Source organism: Notothenia rossii (assembly GCF_949606895.1).
Source record: "Notothenia rossii genome assembly, chromosome: 3".
Taxonomy (NCBI): Eukaryota; Metazoa; Chordata; class Actinopteri; order Perciformes; family Nototheniidae; genus Notothenia; species Notothenia rossii.
In genome coordinates, this window is record NC_136901.1 from 74,174,590 (window position 1) to 74,196,421 (window position 21,832).

General features: G+C 40.5%; 3 protein-coding genes across 5 annotated transcripts in view; all 3 read right to left on the reverse strand.

Moving 5' to 3' along the window:
• Nucleotides 1–5,835, reverse strand: part of LOC307033380 (C-X-C motif chemokine 6-like) — a 28,223-nt gene extending 22,388 nt beyond the window's left edge. For 2 of the 3 annotated variants that reach the window (XM_079671821.1, XM_079671819.1), the window contains exon 1: nt 2,461–5,835. The gene's annotated coding sequence lies outside the window, so the exon portion shown is untranslated. The other variant, XM_079671820.1, reaches the window with a different exon arrangement.
• A 5,642-nt stretch (nt 5,836–11,477) lies between these two features.
• On the reverse strand, nt 11,478–12,812 carry LOC307033575 (growth-regulated alpha protein-like). The gene is made up of 4 exons (XM_079672104.1): nt 12,562–12,812; nt 12,295–12,406; nt 11,977–12,054; nt 11,478–11,804 (listed from the first exon to the last, which is right to left on the reverse strand). The coding sequence occupies exons 1-4, from the start codon at nt 12,623–12,625 to the stop codon at nt 11,732–11,734; spliced, it is 327 nt and encodes a 108-aa protein (XP_079528230.1). The 5' UTR covers nt 12,626–12,812; the 3' UTR covers nt 11,478–11,731.
• Nucleotides 12,813–18,459: 5,647 nt separating this feature from the next.
• LOC307033907 (uncharacterized protein) lies at nt 18,460–20,682 on the reverse strand. The gene is made up of 2 exons (XM_079672547.1): nt 20,487–20,682; nt 18,460–19,562 (listed from the first exon to the last, which is right to left on the reverse strand). The coding sequence occupies exon 2, from the start codon at nt 19,558–19,560 to the stop codon at nt 18,805–18,807; it is 756 nt and encodes a 251-aa protein (XP_079528673.1). The 5' UTR covers nt 19,561–19,562; nt 20,487–20,682; the 3' UTR covers nt 18,460–18,804.
• Nucleotides 20,683–21,832: the final 1,150 nt, after the last annotated feature.

Sequence of the window (21,832 nt, forward strand, 5' to 3'; positions counted from 1 at the left end):
AAGGGACAGCGATCTCATCTCACTCTGCATGACCCTAATATCATAACATGTGTGTTCTGGAGAATCACAGAACGGTAACAATTTAAAAAAAAAATGGCACTTCATATCAAAAAGGTTGCCCCAGGGGTCTGAAACCTTTTTGACCAAAAGAGCCATTTTGCTCCTTTTTCCAAAACATTTTTTTGTCTGGAGCCGCAAAACATATTTCATAGCTTGATAGCTAATAAAGTTGTATGTATTGTTATATCAGACAAAAACTACAGTTTTGTTGCATTTATTAGGCTATTTATTACATTATATAAAACTGTTAACCTCTAATAAGAAACAAAGAACTCCTATAAGGAGAATTAAAAATAATACACAGGCCTACTTTAAAATACATTAAAAACAGCACTTGGGGAGTCCTCTACACATTTGAAGGAAGAAAAATATTATTAAAATGGGCCCACTTTGAAATAAATAAAAAATATAACTGCACCCTAAAAAGAGTTAAAGGTAGGGTAGGTAAGAATGGAGAAACCAGCTCGAGTGCGCTAGAATTTGAAAATACACAACCGGAAAAAATCTTCCTCTTCGTTCAGACTTCCTCACAGAGCCCCTCCTCCAACACACACGAACGCGCACATGACCAATGAGGGCACGAGGTAAGTTTGTGCACGAGATGGAAGGCTGACAGGCAGGTAGGCCGTCCAGTTACTTTAGCCGGGCCGGCTAAAATGATTGGTTGTGCTTTTTACAATACCACGGCTTCCACAGATTAAGTTTTTAATGTATTTATTGTCAAAGCTTTTGATATATTCATTGCTATCGGGGCGTTAAGACCATTCCATGGAATATAGCAAAAAGTGTTTTCTGAAATAATTTACATACCCCATTGAATTATGACTGAAGATCGTCAGCTGTCTTCCTCTCCCGTGTTGTTCCTCGAAGGCTGCAGCACCTTTGACAACTTCTCTCTACCAGTGACGTGCGGTGAGGTTCATGGCTGGTGAGGCACTGACTCTTTCAGAGTCAGATTTACAAATATTATATTTTGACCTTAATCTAGGGTGACCAGACATCCCCGTTTTCCGGGGGAAGTCCCCGTTTGTATTGGCTTGTCCCCGGTTGAAACTGTCCCCGGAAATGTCCCCGTTTTTTTAATATACGTTAAAAACACATAGCAAGGTGAAATAAAACGTTTCATGTCAGGAAACACTGGGTTAACAGACTGTGGTCAAGCCAGTCCCCACTTCGGAAAACACAGTCAAAAGCACGTTGATGGATTACGGTAGAGGCCTGTAAAAACTGCCTTCAAAATAAAAGCATTTACTCGGTCAATAAGAAATATACCTAAAAAAAACACCAAACATATTCATATATACTGGAACTTAAATTAAGAAATATGTACTATATCATGTGATCAATAATAATTTAAAATAAACTACGTATAACTACCACATTATAACTGAGTGAATGTAAAATGTAAGTATACAGTTATGAAGACATATCTGACATTTCTACTGGGTGACTAATTTTAATTGATGTTGACACCATCTCACAACACTCCTAAAATAACATTACTTTCTGAAGCACAATTTAAAATGTATGCTGTTTAAAATCTCAAATTAGATCTATTGTCCATCTATATTTTGATTATTATTGAATGGAAACCTTCCATAATCAAAGAGTCATTCGAAGTCAATCAAATACTTGTTTCACTTAAGGGTGATAGCAGGAGACCCTATCTAGTCAATCAGAGAAAATCAGGACAATCTGATGTAGAATTTCAAAATAAAATACTTTTGAAATCTCATATATGGGCTATCGTCCTTCCGTTTTTATACAAGAATAAATAAAAAAACTGTCAAATTATCAAAGACTTATTTCACTCCAGGGTGATAGGACACCCCATCTAGTCACTCAGAGAGAATCAGGACAATCTGATGTAGAGTTTCAAAATAAAATACCTTTGAAGTCTCATATATGAGCGATCCTCCCTCTGTTTTTAGATAAGAATAAAACAAATACTATCCAGTATCAAAGACTTATTTCACTTCAGGGTGATAGCAGGACACCCCATCTAGTCACTCAGAGAGAATCTGGACAATCTGATGTACAGTTTCAAAATAAAAGACCTTTGAAGTCTCATATATGAGCTATCTTCCTTCTGTTTGTATCCAACAGCTCAAATGTTCGAATTACATTAAACCAGAATTGTCCCCCTTTTTTCTTTAACAGTGAAGACAATTGGATATGTTAATGATATATTGACCGCAAAACTCAAAATGTCCCCGGTTTTCATTTTGAAAATCTGGTCACCTTACCTTAATCGAAATATTCGGCTATTTTCAAAAGCTTTTTTAGTCTGATGCTTCAATTCATTTTAAACAGACCGTTCAACAAAAGGATAACCAACATCTAAATATTGGATTGTTCTTTCTTAGTAAGATCCCATTTTCATTACAATTGTGGTCTTACCTTGACTTGAAGATGAAGTCCATGCTATCCTTCTAGACAACAATTTCGATTACTTTTTTGTAAAAGTCCTCCTTATCTTCCTGTAATTTGAAAAGTCTAGCTTGTTCTTTGTGTCTATCGTCTCTGCGTAGAATAAGAGTAGCAACAAGAACCTGTGGGCTCATGTGCGCCCCCTTCAGTGCGGCAGAGGTTATGGCTGCCTCCCCTGGTGCTTTTTTCATTGCCGTTGTATGATGAGACCAGCGAGCCTAAATATCATATATACGTGAAAAAAGTTATTTAGAGACTATGGATGGCGAGGATAAATGTAATAAAGGGATCTAAAAATATTACATTGGTGACATACAGTGAGATGGTAACAGGTATGCGCTTAGTGCCCGCGCTCCAGCCAGTTTCTGTGAGGTGACGCAGTTTGAGGTGAGGCAGAGCTCATCTGTGCCTCACCTCAACCCACAGTAACTGGCTTGAGCGCGCTCACAAAATAAGTGCCCGCGTTAAATTAGTGCCCGTGCTCCAGCAAATTACTATGGGCTTACGAGAGGCAGAGCTCGTCCCTGCCTCACTTCTCATCGCTACCCGTAGTTGTAGCGGAGCTCGGCAAATTTGCTGATTTTGACTTTTGTGGGATATTTTCATTTAGGGACTGGAAGAAACCTGCCACCCCAACTCAGATGTTCAATCTGACCATTGATTGACAGTTTTAGATTTAACCTGCTCCATATCTGGGGATAAGATACTGTTTGATTAATGTTGACATGTTTCTAATATTGATTGAGTTATAACAGGTAACACAGATGCAGAATCAGTGGCCAAGGGCCTACTGAGAGAGGTAATTCCAGAATGAGAATGAGAAGGTGAACTGTGATAATGAAAACAATTTTGTAATATTTCAACAGGTATTAAAGTAACTGAGGTTTGAAATGTAGAAAGAACATATTACAGCTAAGTTAAAACATAGTAATGTAATGAGATAGAATTTAATTTAGACAACATCTTGTAACTAGCCTGGTAAAGAAGTAAAAGCCATAGACTGTTTAGATCATTATGGGGATGTACATTTAATTTAAAGTCATAATAGAAAGACATTTGATGACAGTAGGTTGGATTTCTGTATTCATTTTTCAGCTTGATAATATCCAAGCAGTGACAGGTAGAAGCAGTCTCGCTTGGAAATTATTCACTTTGTCAGTATCATGATTTTAGTTGTTTTTAATCCATAACATTAGTGTGTTCCATTACCAGAGACATTAGCAGTTCATATTATATTTAGATTTTAAATGGGATCTCAAGGATTTCATTTATAATAACACAGATGCTTGTCAGAAATTCAGAGCTATTGAGATATGTTATTTAGTTCACCTGAAGAGGTTGGGGTTTATTTTGTTGACACAGGCCAAGTATTAGAATTCTGAAGCGGCCTACCAGTGGTGGGTCAAACACCTGAGGGCCCAGAAGCCCTGAGCGTAGACTTGAGGGGTGGGTATCAGATTTCTCCACACAGGTTGCTGACGCCAAAAGGGGGACCCGAGGAGCAGGAGGCCGACAAAGCGGAGTTCGTCAGGCCTACGTGACTCAACCCCAGGTTCTCCGGCCTCTACAGAGTGACCCAGAGGACATCTCATGCCGTCCGCCGAGGAGCAAAGGGGAACATCTGGTACTACTGGAGCCAGTGTGCGGCGAGGAACACTCCGGCTAGGACCTTGGAGGACATCAGGATGGACCTGGCTATCGTCAACGCGGACATCCCTACAGCAGACGACTTGGAAGCAGGCATCAGCGGACTGGAGGAGAAGGACCTCGCGGACATCCCTACAGCAGACGACTTGGAAGGAGGCGTCAGCGGGCTGGGGGACTTCTCGAGGCAGCAGAGGAGTCTACTTCTCTCTGATCAGATTCATCAGTTCCACCTTTGAAGGAAAGGCCGCATCTCCCCCTCCCTATCAGCTGCCCTTGTTGGCGTATTCCGCTGAAGGGCGGGGGGGGGGGGGGCCCTGATGATTCAACAACACGCAAGGATGCTGCTTTCTGGCACTCAGGCTCTCACTCTGATAGTTTCTTCACTGTCATTGGAGGTTGTTTTCTGTTCCCAAAGGTTTAATGAAGGGGGACAGACACAGTATAAAAGAATGACAGTAGTTTGTTTCAAATGTCTTATGTGTGTTGGTCTCGTGAGGCGAGACCAAAAAGGGGGAATTGAAGGATTATTTGAATTATTTGAAGGATTAAAGTAACGTGTTATGGCAGGAAAGTTAAATCTGGTATATTCATTTTAATGTCACCTTATATATATTCATGTGTGTTACATTTGAAGGGACAAAGTATATTTTCCCTCCCCAATATATTGAGGTGAAGTCTTTGTGTTTAGAGAAGGATGGGAGCAGGGGACATCCTAATTTGGGGATAGCTCCAAGGCTCTGGAATGTTTCCCTCATAAAAGAAGAGGGTGCGTTACACATGCTTGGGGCAAATATGTGTGTTTTCATTGCAGTAAATATATGTGCTACATGATTACTGTTCAACTATACCTCTGTTCTTATTCTTTCATGTGTGGGTACTAAATGGCTACAAACATTGTGGAGAAATTAGCTTAAACATGTTTTATTACTCTATATGAAATGGAAGCAGCTTTTATGATAGGGACGAGAGAGCATTTTCAGCATGTCAATTATCAGGGAAATCTACTTGTTTTAAATAGATGTGTGTGGTTAATTACTTTGTATTAATAATAACAGTATGTGTAAAGGAAGCTGGAAATATGCAATGTGAAACCTTTTATTTGAAGTAAAGATGTGAACAATAGCTCAAACAAATGGAAGGGCTGTAGGACAAATGAGTGTGTTCTCTATATTAGGCCTGTGTGAAGTTTGACTATTTGAAAAGCATCTCTAATACTGCTTAAGAGCATAGGTAATGTGTTCTTCGTTATTATTGATATGAAAGTGATTTACATGTATTACGTATATTTAGCCAACTATAACAACTATATCTTAAAACATACTTTTAACTTGTGTGTGGCAGCCTGAGGCGGGAAGATGGACTCAGGGACAAAGGGCCATAAAGGGGATGTGTGTGTGCTGGCTGCAAGATGTGAAATAAGATAAGGAAACTTGTTGTTTAGAGCAGGTTCGTCAAACTGAAAGAGACTTTTTGTTTCCGGGTTTCTTCTGCTGTGTCGCACTGATTGGGTGCGACAGGCCATGTGTTGGTCTCTCCCAATAAGATGACCTCTGGGGGAAAGCACGCACACACCTCCTCCTGTGTTTTAGTATGAAAGCCTGTGTTTTCCTTTGGTTCGCGCTCTTGTTTTTGACCGGCCGTTCCTGAGACCTGTCTCACACGTGGTAGAACCTGAGCCCGGATTACTCTGCAGAGTGCTTCGTGATTCCTTTGTATTTGTATTGTTACCTTGTATCATTAAAGCAAGATTATTGTTTCACTTGCATTCTGGTGTTTCTTAATCCCTTCCTTTTTACGAATTTACCCAGTTTATCAAACGACACGCCGAGACGAGGTTGGTTTTAAACATCCTCCAAATCTCCAACACTTTAAAAAGCGATTGGAATCATACATAAAGCACATTTACAACACAGATCAGTGGAGACATTTTATTATTATTATTACTATTTAGTTTTTCTTTAGTTGTTTTTCCGTTACATTGGAGTATGACAGGTGAGGCTCTGCCTCCCCTGCCTCCCCTGACCGCACGTCGCTGCTCTCTACATATCAAACATACCGGTAAACCAGCATAGTTTGCTATGAAAGCATATAACTCTGTCCACGCAGAATTAAATCCTGTGTTCCTCCGGTACTTTTCTTTGATGTATGATAGTTCGCTCATCGAGCCGGGGGTCAGGTTATTCGCCTGCAAGAAAAGGCGCTGGCGCAGGACTGTAGCAGGATGTGAAGCATATTTTGTTGACCTAATTAAAACCGTTTTGTTTTTTATTTATGTGTCACAGTATCACCTCAAAATACAAGATACGAAACATTTTCAAGCATGCAACACAATATAAATAGTCCGACAAATACTTTTATTTTCTTCTTGTTTTTGTCTAAGCTCAACGGAGCCAGAGCCGAGGGCTTAAAGGGCTGCATGCGGCTCGAGAGCCGCGGGTTGCCGACCCCTGGTCTAGACTCTAGAGCAGGGGTGGGGAACCTCCGGCCTCCGGGCCGTATACGGCCCGCGAGACCATTTGGTACGGCCCTCGAGGTAATTTATAAACACACGCAAAAAAGAAAAAAAATTCAAGAAATCTAGACCGCAAAATAATAAAACAAGCTTGTTTTTCCTGGCCAAGTTCAGGGTCCTTGAACACAACACGAGCCTCACGTGTCATCACGTGGTATATGTCTCGTCTGACAGGAGTGCAGTTCTAACGGAGAGCACCAGAACGCGGTTCCGGGCCGGGACTTCACAAATTGCAGTACCCATAAGGAGCCGTACACATGCCGCAGTTTTTGCATGGCTGTGTCTTTAGTTGGAAGCCCAGTGGCGATCTGTTCATCTGTCATACTGACCATACAGTCAATAACTTTGTTGTTATTAGCATCTGGTTAGCTAGCTATGCTAACGAATATAAGAAGCTTTTTCTCCAACCAGTGAGTTAAAGGCACATCTTTATATGATCATTATAGTTATAGAAAAATAAGAGAATAAAGTAAACAGGTATACAATACTAATATGACAGTAAAAAAAAGTTGTTATTAATAAACAAGAATACAGTTTAAAAGGGGAGTGATTTGTAAAATATCCATAAAGAAAAAAATCTGCTTATAGTTCTGTTTCATATGGGTGTTGAGAGATGTATCCATAGATCTCTTCATGTTGCTCTCAAAGTGCACCAGATTGATGCTTTTAACTTCAACATTTAAAAAAATGTCCACATGGATATGAAACTAAATACATTTGCACACATCTTGTGTCCATATCTTTCTGTGCATGAATGCGCGGGTCATGGTCAAATATCTGGATTAAGACGTTGCTTTTTCTTTGCACAGCATGAAAGAAAGGCGAAATGAATGGGCTTTGATTTGAGTTTTTTAAGCAGACGTTGAGTTCAATAATTTGTACGGCCCTCAAAGGATGTTGTAAAAATTGAAAGGGCCTTTGAGAGGAAAAAGGTTCCCCACCCCTGCTCTAGAGGCAAGAGCTTCGGAGCTAAGAGGCGGCGTCGCTTACGTCTCTCTTACGGTACGTCCACACAGCAGCTTTGAAATAATCTTGAAAATCTTGGAGCTGGGCGTGTCTGAGAGCTTTGGGACTTTTTGCGAGCAACGCGACCAACAACCAATCACATGAATCTCCCGCCCCCGACATACAAAGCAAAAAACCCCGGGGATTTTATGCGAGCAATGTATATATATATAAACTCCCCAAACAGGCAAAAAACCTACCAGTTTCACCCACTGTCTCTGCCACCTCCCTCCATGCCTGGTTCCTCCAGTTTGTATCCCGGTAAATAGTACTGGTCTTAAAGAACCGGGTGATTTGCTACCGTAATTTCTCGTTTGGAATATGAGGAAATGAAATGAAGTCTCTCCCAGTTTACACGTGGTCTGATTGGCTAGCGCTTGTACTGTCAGATTTGCATAAACGGGATTTGATTGTCTGACGCTTCCAGCTCAGCTTCAAAAGTTGAACATTGCTCAACTTTTGAATCCTGAAAATCCTGAAAATCTTCGCTTTGCTTCCCCACAATGCAGTTCGGCGAAAAGCGAGGCAAAGTGACGTCACCCCCCTTCAAAGTCAATGGGCAGAGAAGCGTTGGAAGATTTTTTTTAAGCTGCTGTGTGGACGTACCGTTACGTCGAGGCGTGCAGGAAACTAAACCCACCTCCCCTGAACATGGGTCGACTGAAGAGTCTCGTCATGCCTGCCGACAAGCAGTAGTGCTTATGAACACACTTTATAAAGTCAGGCAACACTAACCAGGCTTCGTGTGATTCTGTTTATTTGTACCTTACTTTGACCATCCGTTCACTGTTATTGATCATTGTGGAGAGAGGCAGACGTTTTGTTTTGTATTATAGCAGCTATCGGATGGAATCAATACATGGGCTGCACAGGTTATCGTGTCCGACTATCACAAGTAGAATCATAATAAAAATACGCCGGTAAAATGTGCCTGTAGAAAACGGTTTATGCCACAATGGGAGAGTAATAGCAAGTAGTCTTGTTTAGCTTCGGTTGCTATGCTAACATCACCCATTTTATACCAGAGAAACTTTAATAACAGCGTTCTGATGCCAAACAGCGTCAATTCAGACTGACACACATTCACTTAAGGGGAACTGGAGAGACAGTATGTATCAGCTGCTTGTGTGACAGTCGGACAGTTAGAGCGGCCGCTGCAGTGTGAGCTAACCGGGAGCTAACAGGAGAATAAACTCCTGTGGAAGAGCAGCCAGCACTGCAGCGGTCGGTAAATGCCGCTGAAACACATTAATAAACAATGAACCACGGCACTCTGGAGAAAAGCATAAGGTTGGAGAAGCCGTTATTTAATTTAATCTTGCTTCGTGTGATTAAAAGCAAAACGATCATCGAGCCGACGCAGTCCCCCATTGTTGTTGTTGTTGTGAGCGCCGTAACGCCGTTGGGGAGAAAATCAGCGATGTAAACGGTGACGTCATGACGCAGCGACGGCAGCATCAGTCGGGCTCTGGGTGGTGTGAACAAAGCGGGAGCAGAATAGGGAAACCGGAGCTGAACCAGAAAAGCTCTAGCACGGAGCTAGAACGGAAAAAGCACTGGTGTGAAAGCCTCATCAGAGCCGTGGCTCAATGACTGTACTTGTGCTCTCTTACCTCATTCACACCAACTTGTTGTTGTTGTTCAGGAGTTGATCCCGCCCCTGCCCCTGCCCCCGCCTCGACGTAAGCGTGACGTATGTGGTGCTTTTGCTCTGGCCGGACAATTTTTTGGTGCTCGAAATGAACCGGATTCCGGAGCTAAGAGGCTGCTCCACTGCGGTGTGAAGAGGAAAACCCGGTGCTTTTGAAGCTCCAGCTCCGAACCGGCCCTGAAAAACTGTTGGTGGGAATGAGGTATCAGACGCCCTTGCAGGCGTGCAGAGAGAAAATGGAAAAAGGATCAACTCCATGTCTCCCTAGAAATCCTTCGTGCTTGCCTTTCCGACTACCAGACGGCAGTCAAAGCAGCCAAAACAGAGCACCTTTCTCTCTTAATCTCCAAAAACAGCCATAAACCTCAGGTTCTTTTTAATGTCCTCAACTTTATTATTAATCCCTGTGATGTTTCTTCTATTGTGCCATCGGCTACTCTCTGTGATAAGTTTCTTACAATTTTTATTGAAAAAGTATCTGCACTTAGGCTAGCCCACACTAGTGCTAACCCAGATCCTGCTCCCTTTCTGTGCCCTGCTGTCCTCGACCACTTTGAGCCTGTATCCCTCTCTTCTCTCTCGGATGTAGTCAAGCACCTGCGGCCGACAAACTGCACCTCAGACAGCATTCCCTCTCGCCTTCTCAGAGATGTTTTCGATTCAGTTGTAGCAAGTATTTTATTGCTTATAAACACCTCTCTTAGCTCAGGATGTGTCCCAGCTGCCTTCAAACATGCCGTGGTCAAGCCACTACTTAAAAAGAAAAATCTCGCCCCCTCCATCTCGCAAATTTTCGGCCCATCTCCCAGCTACCTTTTTTTATCTAAAGCCCTGGAGCGAGTAGTTTACGCCCAGCTGCAGTCTTTCTTAACCACGCATGGAATCCATGAAAAGTTTCAATCTGGCTTCAAACCCATGCACATCACTGAAACAGCCCTTTTAAGAGTTTTTAATGATCTGCTCCTAGCCGCCGACTCAGGTAGCCCAGCTGTCCTGGTGCTTTTAGACCAAAAAACGGGACCACATCACCCCAATTCTGGCTTCCAATTCGGTTCCGAATTGATTTTAAAATCCTTTTATTTGTTTTTAAAGCACTAAATGGGCCGGCTCCTGCCTATATAGCCGAACTCCTCCATTGCTACACCCCAACTAGAGCTTTAAGGTCGGCTGACCAGCTGCTGCTGATAGTGCCCAAGACCAGGCTCAAAACCCGAGGGCACCGAGCCTTCGCAGTAGCTGGCCCTATAGCTCTGGAACACTCTGCCCCTCCATGTGAGGTCGGGCCCAGATCCTAGGGGTTTTTAAATACTCTTAAGATACACTTCTTCTCCCTGGCCTTCTAGTCAGAGCGGAGCACGACTCCTGACTTTTCCCTGTGTTTTTTATATCTGTTGTAATTTATTGTCTTTTATTGTGATTGTAGTAATGTGTTTTTATTTCATGTACTGTACAGCACTTTGGCTCGACCAAAAATCCCTTTTAAATGTGCTTTATAAATTAAACTTGATTTGATTTGATGGATTGGGGTAGTGAGTTCCAGAGGGTGGGTGCAGCAACGGAGAAGGGTCTGCCGCCCGAGGACTTGAAGTTGCGCCGGGTGGGGGGGGGGACAGGAGGTTGGCAGCAGCAGAGCGGAGGGAGCGAGTGGGAGTGTGTCTGTGGAGGAGGTCAGTCAGGTAGGATGGGGCCAGGTTATGGAGGGCTTTGTATGTCATCAGGAGGATTTTGTACTGAGTTCTCTGGGGAATGGGGATAATTGAGGGATAATCAATGTGAAATTGATGAGACAATCCTAAAACTTAGCATAACATCATTATAGACAAGGCTGGTTCTCAGGTAATAAACCTGAAGTGATTTTACACACTGGATTTAAAGTTTAGTTTTTTGGAAATGTGTTTTGCTGAATTGAGCGGGAGCACATGGTGTTGACAGTTTACCTCCTGTCATCGCCATGCAGCTTCGGTGTCCTCATGCTATCTGTTGCATATGTTAGCCATATTAATCATATCTAGAAAACTTCTTAGAGAGTAACTCCCTCTAAAGGGATTTGTACAGGATACATGACCTGACACATGTACTTAACATCTTGCATTGGCAGCCCTGAACCACAAGGTAGCAGTGTTTGTTGACACAACATTATAAGACTTTGAACAGAAAACAAGCACTCAATGCTCCATTGATTTTATTTTTATTTAGAAAAACACTGAAATTACCAAAAGGCAAAGGACTTGGTTCAACACATACATCAATTTACAAAAACGAATAAAAGACATGTACAAATGAACAGAGATTTACTCCAGAGTATAAATAGAGGATAAATAGACAAACAGTTTCATTCATTCATTTCACAATCTACATTCCTTGAAGTTGCATTTTCAAACGGAGTCAGAGGTCATTTTAGCTTCTTTTTGATCCCAGGAGTTGTATTAGAGGCTAGCTGTGTTGGTGCTGTCTGGGCTGGAAGTGAGCGCAGCTGGTCTGGCTGTGGTTCTGGCTTTTCTATAAATCAAAACAAAACCAGAAACATAAGATACAAAAGCGTGGAGGAGAAGGCATCACATCACTCATTACTGTTCCATCAAATATAGAGAATCACTGACAGAGTAAACATTGTCATTGGATGGTCAGTGTATTTGAAGGTAAGGCTTGGATTGATGTCTGGTATGCTTACATGATGGAAGCCATGACTCTCTGGACTGCCGCCAACTCTGGGTCCAGGCAGAAGCGAGCTCCCCTTCTGTCGGTGACACTGTTGAAATGGACAGAGGAGACCTCACGTTAAAAACATATTTTAACCAAATAATGTATTTTAACAAATATTCATAAATCATTAGGCAGATAACTAGAAGTGCATTATAATGTTCCACCCAACTGAGGCTAAACTCTAACCTTTGATACATCTAAATTAAAGTGAATTACTAGGTTTTATTGGTTCCAGGGAGATACATTGTCCTAATAGCAATTAATAAACCATTTTACTGTAACTTACACAATCTCCACTTTGTCACAGAACGTGGTTGCCGGGTAGATTTGGATGTCCTTTACTTTGGAGCGTATTTTACTAATGACACGTTGACACAGACAGCCTCCTGATTGATGACCTACAGAAAAAGACAAGGAAAAAATCATTTCATTACAATTAGTCTTCAGTGCACATATTTCATCTAACAGTTACCGAGACGTTTACAAAAGTATATTAAACATCTGACATTTTCTGTGTAAGAGTTGTAAATGCTGATATAGTACAAACACTTACGTTGGGCTTCAGTGATGCAGACGATGACAGCCAGGAGCAGAAACACTTTCATGATGCCGGACATTGTTGCTTTCCTTTTTGGTCGAGAAGACACTAGCTAGAACAAATCTTGATTCTTGCTGTGAAGATGATAGAACGAGCAATAACAAGTGCAGCTAGAGATGTTAGCTAGTCTGAGAGAGCACTGTTTGTTGACAGGAGGACTGTGAAGAGGTAGAGGCTGAGGGTCCCTCTTAAATACTCTTTTCACTTCCTTACCTCATCATACTTCCTGTGATCAGGGGAATTTCTACCAGGCTGGAAAGTGAAACTTCAAAACCGCAAACAATACCTCACTTATTCCCCTCGCCTACCCCCGTGGTCATATTACTTTAATGTAATGAATTTGAGATTTTAAGGTATACCTTTTAACATCATGTCATATAATAGGAATATAAAAAGTGTAATTTCTTGGATCTGTAAACACTTGAAATCAAACTCATAATATCATTGCTGCACTAACAAATATTTTTAAACATTTTGAACACTCTCTATTTTTGATGCCATGAAGAACAAAGATCCAAAGTAATACAAAATAATCATATGTAATATCTTAGTAAATGAAGGCAACGGTTCACCTGTATCTTATTTGCCACTTGTTCTTATTTGCAAATTACATTCAACACCAAGCTCAGGTCAAATATTTTTATTTGTCATATCGTCAAAATCAGGAAACTAAAGTATTCTACAAAATCACGTTTTACTTTCCAAAACATAAACCTAAATTACTAAACAGAATTGGTAAAAAAAATGTATGTACACAATTTAAATCAAGTTGCTTTAGATTTGCGTGTTCTATTACATTAAGTAACACAGAGTGTGGGTTAGTCTCTGCATCGTCTGATTTTGTACGTGTGCATCAGTGGTTAACACCTTGCTCAGACGAAAATGCAAGTTTCAATAGTTTCTTTCCACTGTAGCTGCGTGGTAGTTACACTGTCATTACATTTGTGGAGGGAATACTAATATTATAAGTAATATCTGATGGACGCTGATATTCATTTCCTTTTAATTTTCAGTTCAGTTTTTCGATGTTAAAGTATAAATAGATAGTATATGATACGCCCCCCATAAGGTCACATGTTTACAAAGAAGTTATTGGTTTCAGAGGAAAGCATTCTACTGTCAGTTTTAGTTTTAAGTCCTCTTTCACTTTTTGTTGAAAATGAAATCCCATTCACAACTCCGTTTCCTTCCCTAATTCTTGACATCATTCTCTTTCCTTCTGTAATTTGACCAGAGAGATTTAATGGAAGTGTGAACAACAGTGAGATTAAGAAGAGAAGATGCACCTTTATTAATCCCCGTAGGGGGAAATTCAGTTTCTTCTCTGTCGTACACACACATGCGTTTTTATACAGGTCATGCACATACACAGAGGTCAGAGCGGAGGCAGCCAGTCTAGCCGGCGCCATGTGCCTTGCTCAAGGGCACTTCGGCAGTGGCCCAAGAGGTGAACTGGCCCCTCTCCAGTACCAGTCCACACTCCATATTAATTGGTCCGATCAGGGACGTGAACCGGCAACCCTTCGGTCCAAAGTCCAATCCCCTACAGACTGAACCACTCCCGCCCTTTCATTATTATGAAAAAGCTTTTCTGTAATGCTCTATGTGCTTTAAAAATAATGAGAAAATACCATAAAAGCAAAAGAAGGTGACGTGCTGAACTACCTTACTGATAAAAGCAGGGCCCAGGACAAGGCACCCAAAATATAAACTTTCAAAAAACAGGCATGTTTTATAGGGTTGGTTCAGTAAACTACAGCAATGAATAAATATGACACACTTTCCTTTCTGGTTTCTAGCCATGTGGGTAGTTTTGGCTTTACTTGCCCATGTTTCGAGATCTCTATCTATGTTGTGGCTGAGGACAGAAGTCTCAGAGATTGATATCTCAAAACCTTGGTAAGTAAAATCAGAATCATCTGCCTGGCTGAAACCTCTTGAGGAAAGATAAAATATATTATTTTAAATCTGGGTGAACCGACCCTGAGAGCGTGACAATGCATTTTTTAAGATAATCAATGTGAAATCGATGAGACAATCCTAAAATGTAGCATAACATCGTTATAGACAGGGCTGGTTAGGTAATAAACCTGAATTGATTTTACACAATGGATTTAAAGTTGAGTTTTTTAGAAAAAAATATGTGTTTTGCTGAATTTTCGGCCAGACTCCTGTATATTTCTTTAACCTAGATAAAAGACACTGGGTCCCTTGCATTTATTTGACATATGTCAAAGCACACTTAAGACTGCTAATTTAAGACTCAGGGGTCTTCCCTGACAAGCAGTGAAAGGGACTTTCATCTATTTCTACATAAGTTACAGAGAACCACAGTGGTCAGCAAATGTGATTTCTCTGAAACTACTTTAAAAGAGGAAACCTCATGACCAGAGGTGGGAAGTAACTAAGTAGATTTACTCAAGTACTGTACTTAAGAACAATTACTGTACTTAAGAAAAATTTCGAGGGACTTACCCTTTACTTGAGTATTTCAATGTTTTGTTACTTCTACCCTACTACAATTCAGAGGTAAATCGTGCACTTTTAACCCACTACATTAATTTAATACCTTTAGTAACTTTGCCGATTTGGATTAATGATGTGAAATATTATCAACAATTAAATAAGACTTTAGTAACACCTGAAGTAAATTCACCAGCTACCCTGCGTCATTAAAACTAGCTGCACCTTTACCAGCTTTGATAACACTTTAATGATCAATAATTAAAATCAAAACATAAAATATATATTATTCTGAAATGGTCAAATCTGCAGAATGTACTTTTACTTTGTACTTTAAGTATTTAAATGCCAATACTTTTGTACTTTACTTGAGTAATATTTTGAATTAAGGACTTTTACTGTAACATAGTATTACACTCTGGTACTTCTACTCTTACTCAAGTACAAGATCTGAGTACTTCGCCCACCTCTGCTCATGACACCGATTAAATCTCCAACAAAAAAGTGTGTGTAGAAACATGTGAGTCGTATAAAATCCTTCTCTGATTTGTTATAACGCACTAGTTTGCATTGGTTCAGCTGCCACACTCTGATAAACTAAATTTTCCTTCTGACAGATGCACTTAGCAGGCCTGCATTCTTTACATATCCCTTCGGTTAATATTTCATGTGTTTTACTTATGAGGGACCAGAAAGTGCACCAGCTCACATCAGTAAAGCACAGCTTGCCCCTACATATAAATGCACTGGAACAAAAAGGGGGGTGACTGGAACACAGATTTCAGTGACAGAAGCCTATGACCAGCATGGTTCACGGAACAAAGATTTTTGGATGCCCTATTAGCTGTGTAGGGGGTAAATGTTTGTTCGGGTATGCGAGGGAAATACCAACCACAGCTATCTTTAATAATTCACATTTCCTTTTTGTGAAGAGATGCAGGTCTTTAACGAAAAGCAAAGACCACAAAGAAGTGTTACCCTGTGTAGGAATGAAGAGACAGGAACTGAATACGTCAGCAGAGTCTCTTCCTCTGCAGACTCTTGGTACACAGCCTTGAGTGGTTGCACTTCTCATTTCAATTAAACAGTGATCGGCAGAGAATAATTGTGAAAGCGAGTTGTGGGATTTCTTACAAATAAATCAAGAACTAAATCAGTTGTGGAAAGAAGTACTATATTCCAACTATGTTAAAAGTAGTAAATGTCAATAATTAAAAAAAGCAAACCACTGAAGCCAAAGTACAGAAATATTAACAGCAAACCAAACTCAAATTATCAACAGTAGAATAACTAATTCTACAGAACAATCTCACTCATTTTTGTAAGGTGTCACAAGCCAAGAGCAATAGGTTTAACTGCTGGTTCAATCACTGAATCAATCTTTAAGAAAGTGTCTATCATCTTTTTCTTTTTTATTGTAACTAGCATTATACTTTAGATGTCATATAATGGAGTAAAAGTAGCCTATTTTTCAATCTGAAGGAAGTAGAAGTAAATAGTAGCATAACATTGAGATACTCAAATAAAGGACATGTAACATAACATTTTCTTTGGGTAAAGAATATAAGTAAATGTATTTTCCAACACACATCCACTTTTTACCTTTGTACATCTGATATAAAGAGGATACCACCAGACTTTCAACTCTTTGTCGAAAGTGACCTGTGGCCTCAGGCTGTTGTACAAAAAGTTTTTATGCTGAGTTGATGGTGTAAGTCAAAAGGGTATACACATGAGTTTTGTTTGATATTTTGACTATACTTCCTTTGTGAAGTGTGGTTGAGCATAGTTTAGACAATTTCTTTTTTTTCAAAGGCCCCATATTAGTCTGTTCAAATAGAGACTTCTATATAGTACATTTTGCCTGAAAAGAAAAATGTTTTAATATTACTTTAAAAGTCTTAGGAAATGTATGTTTTAGGTAGTGTGCAAACCTTCATAGCACCGCCTGTCTTGGCAAACTATCATTCTGGTAACACTATGTCTCGCCTTTCATTTGGTGAGGTAAGTGTGAAAAGAGAGAGCTATTTGTTAGTTGATGTGACCGCACGGGAATCTTCGAAAGTTTCCAGCCCCCGAAAGACTGTGTTCCTGTGAGAGAAGTGTTATTCTCTCACTAGACGTTTCAGCTTGTATGTTTCCCCAATGTCTCACGACATGTCTACCATTTGTTCAAAACGGCATAGTGTTTGAACAATAGTAGGACTTTTGGTTCATCAGAACTCATACGTTTATAGTTTTGGCCGTCAGTGCAATTGGTTATTATGATGCAAATGACAATGTATTCAACCCAAAACAATGCTGAGATCTATGAACATGGCCCATCAAAGTCCCATGATTTAAAAAAAAACAAATGTTCAAACAGGTTGTAAACAGGCCCACGTTTCAGCATCATGTTACTTGGTGGTCAAAGCCTGCATTGGGCACCCAAAATGTTTATAATAATCCATAAGACAAAATAAAACTGCCTTTGGGCAAAACAACATCAATAGGTTTTGCCTAATTTTAAGTCCAACCAAGTTTGTTTGAATATTATTTGAGTAATATTTCTTGCTCAATATGATTCAAAACTGTGTCACAATGCTCAGCAGCGGCAGTTTTCAGTTCGGCATAGACTTTTTCATCCTACAAATTTGATGAAATGGAAGAATGGAAGCAAGATAGCATTACTTGTCTGATCTTAGAAGTAACATTATACCAAATGTTGCAGAAGGATCACTTTCCAGGAACAATGTAACAGTTAGCTCTGGATTACCCTCCGAAACCAAACAGTTCAGTTAATGGAGCATGCACATTGTCTCTAGAGAGACACAGTGCTGTACACATGTTTGACATCTCAGTCATAAACATACGAACCTGGTAAATAAAACCAAACTAATTAGACAGGTATACGTTTTTGATTTTGGTTATTATAATGTGTGATGGGTTGTGATCGTGTTCTAAGCCTGCCCTCTAGTGTTTAGGTTTGAAAACTTCAGCCAAGAGTTGCTTTGTGTTGTTTCTGGCTGAACCTTTGACGAAGAGAACACATTCTCAATAATCAAGACAATATTTCTTTCTTCTTACAACTACATTACAAATACATATTAAGAATCTAATATAATTAAAATATGTAATTGCATTCATGTAAGCTCATTATTACACCTTCAATTTGTTTTCCATTGTGACATTAAGTGGCCACGCAGGCCAGCTGACCTGCATCTTTCATGTTAACGTTCAACGTTATCCTCTTTGCTCAGCCTCCTCTAAATGTGTTTACCAGAGCAGGAACCCACGACAGTTACCATAGAAACTCCAGCGCCTAGGCACCAGCAGAGCCGAGCTGGGACTTCATTTTCCAAGGATTCACACATGCAAGAAAACACAGATAACAGCACCATTTGTTGCAGAGTATAAAAACATTGTTTTATTGATTCAAAGTTAGTTCGCACAACACAGGAAGGTAAAAAATAATTAGCAGATTTTTTCAATTTTTATGATTTTGTATGATCACCAGCATACATCAAGTGAAGGGATTTGAACAGGAATGACATTGATATAACATTACAGATGGTCAATCTTGACAATATTTAGTTGCCTTTAGAATGGATCCTTAATTATATCCCTTGTATTTATCTGCATAATACACATCTACACTTCTCCTAAAGTCAGTGTCTCATACTGTACACTGACAGAAAAAGATTAGTATATTTTTTTGAGGAATGTCTTCAGTCTCAATGTCTGTCCATCTGCACCCTATATCTCAGCGATGGCGGGAAGCATGCATGCTCTCACACGTGCCTCCCTCCACGCCGACCTGCAGTCGGAGATCCACTGGGAGATGAGTGATTGTTTACGGCTTGGATTCTGTCTCTCCCCCTCTGCTCCTCCTTCAGCTGGGACCTCCCTCCTGGCCTCCGCCTGGGGGAAGCTGTGCTCTGTGGGGATAGAGGGTGTAGTGCTGGTGTGTAGCTCTGGGCAGCTGCTCTTCCGCTGGTGTAGGAGGTCTGGACTTGAGTCAGGGGGGATGCTGTACGCTCTGGAGCGAGTCTGGCCCTCCCATAAGCTCCTATGGTTCCTTATAAATCTTCCTTCCCCAAATGCCCTCCTCACACCCCCTGACAGGCTGCTCTGGTGTCCATAAAGACACTCCAGGGGGTCAGAGTTGCCAAACATCAGCTCATCATCGAGTTCTTTCTCCTCTCCCTGCTGCATATCGATGGCCTCTTCTCTTGGGGCGAATTCAAAAGTGGATGATGTGGTAACACTGAGCCGTGAGAACCGCAGCCTCCGGTGGATGTTGTCGGAGGAGACTTCCCTGTTGGGGAAGGTGGGGTGGGCCAGGTGGCAGATGGAGAGGAGGTAGTCCTCAGAGGAGACAGCCTGGCCACCGTGGGCAGAGATGTGGAGTGTGTTGGCTTCATTCAAATCCCTCACCATCTCCTCAGAGCCCTCTCTGATTGTGGGTAGCAGGACTCTTCTCTTGGACAGCAGTCTGGAGCGCGGCCGCATAGCTGAGAGAGGCAAGGAGGGAACATGTCAGGTTCAGAGCCAAAATATCATTGGGCAAATGTTTAACAGGTAGAATAATGTTCAGTGTATTGCCAGTATGACAGTACATTCACTGATTATTCTGAGGTTTATCGTGCAAAACAAAATATCAAATGGAGAATCATTGGTTGAAATGACGATATGATGACCAGGTAGCATAAAGGCTATCCATTCATAAAAACACTACATCTTGCTCTACATTCAAGAAAACATATGAATCATTAGAAGATCTAAAACTTCACATCAAAAAAGTATTGTTTTGAAGCTTACAGTTTGCTTTGAAAAGGTTATATAGTACCTCATCAGAATAATGTGCTTTAACAATGACATCATTTTGCTGCTACCTCTGGATAAATAAATTATGATCCAAAGACAACATTCTATTTCTGTCACTGATTGTATCAAATTGAATTTGATTCGCATAAAACTGATCCTCTCTTCCCTTTCCCCTTGACACTCCATCTCCTGCTTACTTTGGAGATGCAGTGTAAATATCCAAAACTACAAACAATCCCAACAAGGAGCAGCAAGATGAAACATAAATAGATAACTATTTTAAATACCATCTCAATCATGTAAAGCCACAGAATGTGACAGCTTATATTTTGATTTTCAACCCCATATTGTGAGAACCCTGAGTAGCCCACGATATATTTTTGTCTCGACCTCCATGCCAAAAATAGTGCCAGCCAAACCAAAAAGCCAGCCTCTCCCCGTTTCTTCCAAGGTGCAACCATGGCTATATTTAGACCACACCTTTGGTATACAGCAGCTAAAAATGGTTCCATGGTAGCAGCTCTGTGCTGAGGCACAGAACAGGCACGCTGTGTATTTTTACCTCATGCATTCTCAGTAATTATGGAAGGATTTTTTGCTTTTCCACTCACCTTTTTCTTTGTGGAGTCCAGTTGGTCTTTCTTCTTTTCTTTTCTCTGCTCTTGCAATATTGAATATCAATCTGCAGCTGGATCTATTCTTCTTTAAATTGTATTTATAATTCAGTCTCCAGCCAGTGATGCTGCTTCTCCTAAAGCGCTCTGTGGCTCCAAATGTCTCTGACCAGAGGCAGCGGTAGAATGCAGATTTATCTTCTCCTCACATCCCTCCTCTTTCTCCCTCCCTCTCTCTCTCCAGCTTACTTTTGGTTTGCCCTCCTTCCCTGGTTCTAAAAATAGACACACCATCCATTTCCTCAGCACAAGAGCTGTCATTGGCCGACTGTATTGACGGAGAGTGAAAAACAGAGGCAGAGAAAGAGGGAAGAGAGATGACTAAGAAATGGATTGAGGGTGATGACAGAAAAAGGATACAGAGGAGGAAACAAAACAGAAAAATAGAGGGAAGATGAGGCGTGGAGGTTATTTTTACCAAGTATTTTTTCAGGACATGCAATTTAAATAAAGACTGACTATAAATGAACACAGTAAGCCACTGCCATCTTTGGTAAATATAAATGAAGCTTAGTGCCAGGAGAATCTACAAATTGTGGAGAATATGTCAACATGTTTACCATTATTGTAAAAAGCTTAACATGCATGCTACTTTGAAATGCATGTGAGAGATTTGCACGTGTTTGAGTGTGTTCATAACACATAGCTGGGATTACTGGTGTTATCCCGTTTCTTGGAGACATTCTCAGTCATTCATTTAGTCCCTCAAATGAGTTACAGACGTTTGATTCTTCATCAAATGTTATTAATGATGTAGGTCAACTGAAATGTGTTTCATTAGACTTTATGTGGGGCCCAAGAGTGCAGTTCGTCTAAATTAAATTGGCTAAAGACTAAATTAATTATTGAATATTAGAACAGATATATAACACCCTTGTATTAAAATGGAAGAAGAGCCCATTTTGGAGGATGTGGGGCGCACTTAACAAGCGTTGCATAACCATGAAGAATGTAAACTGGGCAGCTTCCAGGTAAAATAGGGTGCATTTGTATTCAGGATTTGACAATAATAATGGGACAGCAGGTGGTTGGATAGAGGCAATACTGTTGATTGTTTTTCCTATTATCAGATTTTGTCCACTGTTCAAAACTGAATTGATTTCTATTGAGAAGCATGTTTTAAAGTTGTGGGACATTTTCAGGAGAATTGACCACTGTGGTGATTCAGTTAAAGAATGTATTATTGGAATTTCAAAGGGTTTAATTGAACAATTTCATTTCTTACCGCCTTTAGAAATCTTTCCAGATTTGACAAACACCATTTGTTGTGAAGTTTATGAAGT